At 39.8% G+C, this 2,641-nt stretch overlaps 1 protein-coding gene across 6 annotated transcripts in view; it reads left to right on the forward strand.

Annotated features, from left to right (window-relative positions):
* Positions 1-2,641, forward strand: part of npas2 (neuronal PAS domain protein 2) — a 37,362-nt gene that overhangs the window by 29,671 nt on the left and 5,050 nt on the right. For 3 of the 6 annotated variants that reach the window (XM_032534518.1, XM_032534521.1, XM_032534519.1), the window contains exons 15-17: positions 982-1,079; positions 1,194-1,280; positions 1,844-2,020. In XM_032534518.1, the coding sequence (XP_032390409.1) occupies positions 982-1,079; positions 1,194-1,280; positions 1,844-2,020 (362 nt within the window). The remainder of the gene's footprint in view (positions 1-981; positions 1,080-1,193; positions 1,281-1,843; positions 2,021-2,641) is intronic. The other 3 variants (XM_032534520.1, XM_032534523.1, XM_032534524.1) reach the window with 3 other exon arrangements.

Here is a 2,641-nt window from a genome sequence, read left to right on the forward strand (position 1 = left end):
TGGAAACAGGATCTGCAGCAATGTGCAGTACAGCAAAAATATGATGTTTTTTGAAAATGAAACCATGGAAACCTATTGTGGTACAACCTTAAAATACAATTATGAACCTGAAAATGAGCATAATATGGGCGCTTTAATAAATGTGGGTGACAATGCATCTGTGATGAAATGTTTCCGAGGCTTACTGTAGTGTGCCCTGTTGGTTTGAGCCTCCGCTCGCTCTGACTTTAGCTGCTCTTCCACCCACCGTCTGAACTGTTAAAACACTTCACTTCCATCTGCATGTTTATGAACAATATGCACTGGCAGTGGCAGACTCATTACAGCTGCTGCTGTTGTCTTCCCACACATATTATACACTTTCACTATTTCCAATGACACATTCATAAAACTGTATCTGTCAGATAAATAGCCAGGAGATGGTTTTTCTTTTCTTCTACGTCGGCTACGATTTAAAAATAAAAAAATAAAAAAATAAAAAGCATCCCCTGAATACACCACTGTTTGTGGGTTTAAGCCAACGGCTGAATGAGGTGGCAATTAATGGCTAGTGAATCAGCAGTTTTGTTATAAAACCAGAAAGGAAATGCATAATATAAGTTGTTGTTGGAAGTATTTACAAGTTGATTGAGGTTTAATTAAATTCCCGTTTGATTTTTTCCTTTTTCGTTAAAATAATATAAACAATGTATGTGTATCATCACGACAACGAGCACAAGGACAGGATGGTACTGTTTTTTATTGCGTTATCTTTGAGATAATTGAATACAAACAAAATGTAGATTGAATGACCGACCAGCACAGCCCTGATGGCGGAATTATTGACAGATTAAAGCATGTTAAAGAAACTGTATCAAGATTTTGAATGTATCTCAACTTTTTGTTGTGGTTATCAGCTGTCATTTGATAGAAAACCCATGATAATGACCTCACTATACAATATTGGAGAGTGTGTTTAGAAGTGACCTGTCTCTCTTGCAGCAGCTAACTCCTACACAGAGGCCTGCACACCATCATGGCAGTCTGCGTCCATTGGGAAAGAGAAGACATCTGCCAGACTCCAGCCTAGAAGGTCAAAGGTCAGTTTCCAACGTTACATGTAACATGGTCAGTGGGAAACAACTGCACTAGGTTGACACAATATCATGCCACAGGTTGTGCTTGGTTGTAAAACTTTGTCATTTTCCCTGTAGAATTCGGCACAAAGACAAAATTCCTTTGACCTCGTTCCCCAACTGAGCCTCCCCCTTTCTCCTACCTGCAGCAAGCACTCTGCAACGGTTAGTGGTTAGACTCCTCCTCCTGCCTGTTGCCTTTCTCTCCTCTGTTTGTGTACAATATCTTATATATATATCTGCTGTACAGTTTGTGTTTATATCATTTTGCGTTGGGTGTGCCTCCAGTGCTTCCAGGCCCAGTTAGAAGATTGTTATAAAAACCAAGTGGGAAAGACGGTTAAAAAGAAAGAAAGAAATGAGCATCAAGATTATATCTGAAATGTGTTTTTTTTTTATTGTAGCTTTCCATGTATTGTTTTTTCTCAAAGAAATCACTCATCCGTATCAATTTTCTGACATGTAAAACCAATTTCAGGGGGGGTGCCCGGGTAGCTTACATGGTTAAGCCCCTTTACTGGTTGTTGTCGTCTCCCCCTATTCCTGTAAAAATACAAGCGAACCAAGCAATTTCACGGAAAAAGTGGGAGCAATCACCATTATGTGACTCACGCTGTTTGATTATCTCCTCCTATGCTATGTTTACTGTAAAAAAGAAGAAAAAAAAAACACTGCCAGGCTTTTCTCACGTCTCATCCAAACTGCTCTTTTGGATCATGTCTTTGTAGCAGCAGCAGCAGCAGCCGTCGTCGCCCATGTATCCGCTGCAGCAGCCGCAGCTCTGTGTAATGAGCCAGCTGAAGGAACAGCTGGAGGAGAGAACACGCATTCTGCAAGCAGACATTAAGACGCAGCAGCAGGAGCTGCACGACATCAAGGAGAAGCTTCAGCTCGCTAATCTCCAGGTAACACTCCCACAAAGATTAAAGAAGCAACAACAACAAAAAACAACACACTAGCAACAGCAACACTAAATTTGGCTAAAAAATAAATAAATAAAAGACAGCCGCAGACTTCAAACTAGACATAAATCTGGATTCTTCTCTCTGACATCTCTCCATTTAGTGCGTGTATAGGTACTGAGCATGTGTGTGTACTTCATACCTGTGTGTAATAACAACAGAGTGTAAAATTGTAATTTTTCCCTATGCGGGATTAATAAAGTATACATTATTAAATTTATTAAGCGTTTACGCATCAGCTGTTAAGGACAGTCAACATCATCATTTTCAGTTTCCATTCCCTAACCCCTCACAGTAATGGTGGAAGGGCCCCACCAAGAGGCCAGCACAAACCAGTTCAGCCCCAAGTACTTTCTGACCTTCACGACCCCCAGGACACACATTTTCAGATTAACAGATTAACATAAAGCAGAACTGACTGGCCGTCCCTTTTTGCAAATAAATACAAATGAATACATCTAATGATTTACAGATATACTTCTGTGATTTGACAAAAATAAACACCAAATAGAATAAAGGAGGATATGCAGAATAGCATTTGAGCCAAATTTTTTAGATGTATTG

Source organism: Etheostoma spectabile, chromosome 13 (genome assembly GCF_008692095.1).
Source record: "Etheostoma spectabile isolate EspeVRDwgs_2016 chromosome 13, UIUC_Espe_1.0, whole genome shotgun sequence".
NCBI lineage: Eukaryota > Metazoa > Chordata > Actinopteri > Perciformes > Percidae > Etheostoma > Etheostoma spectabile.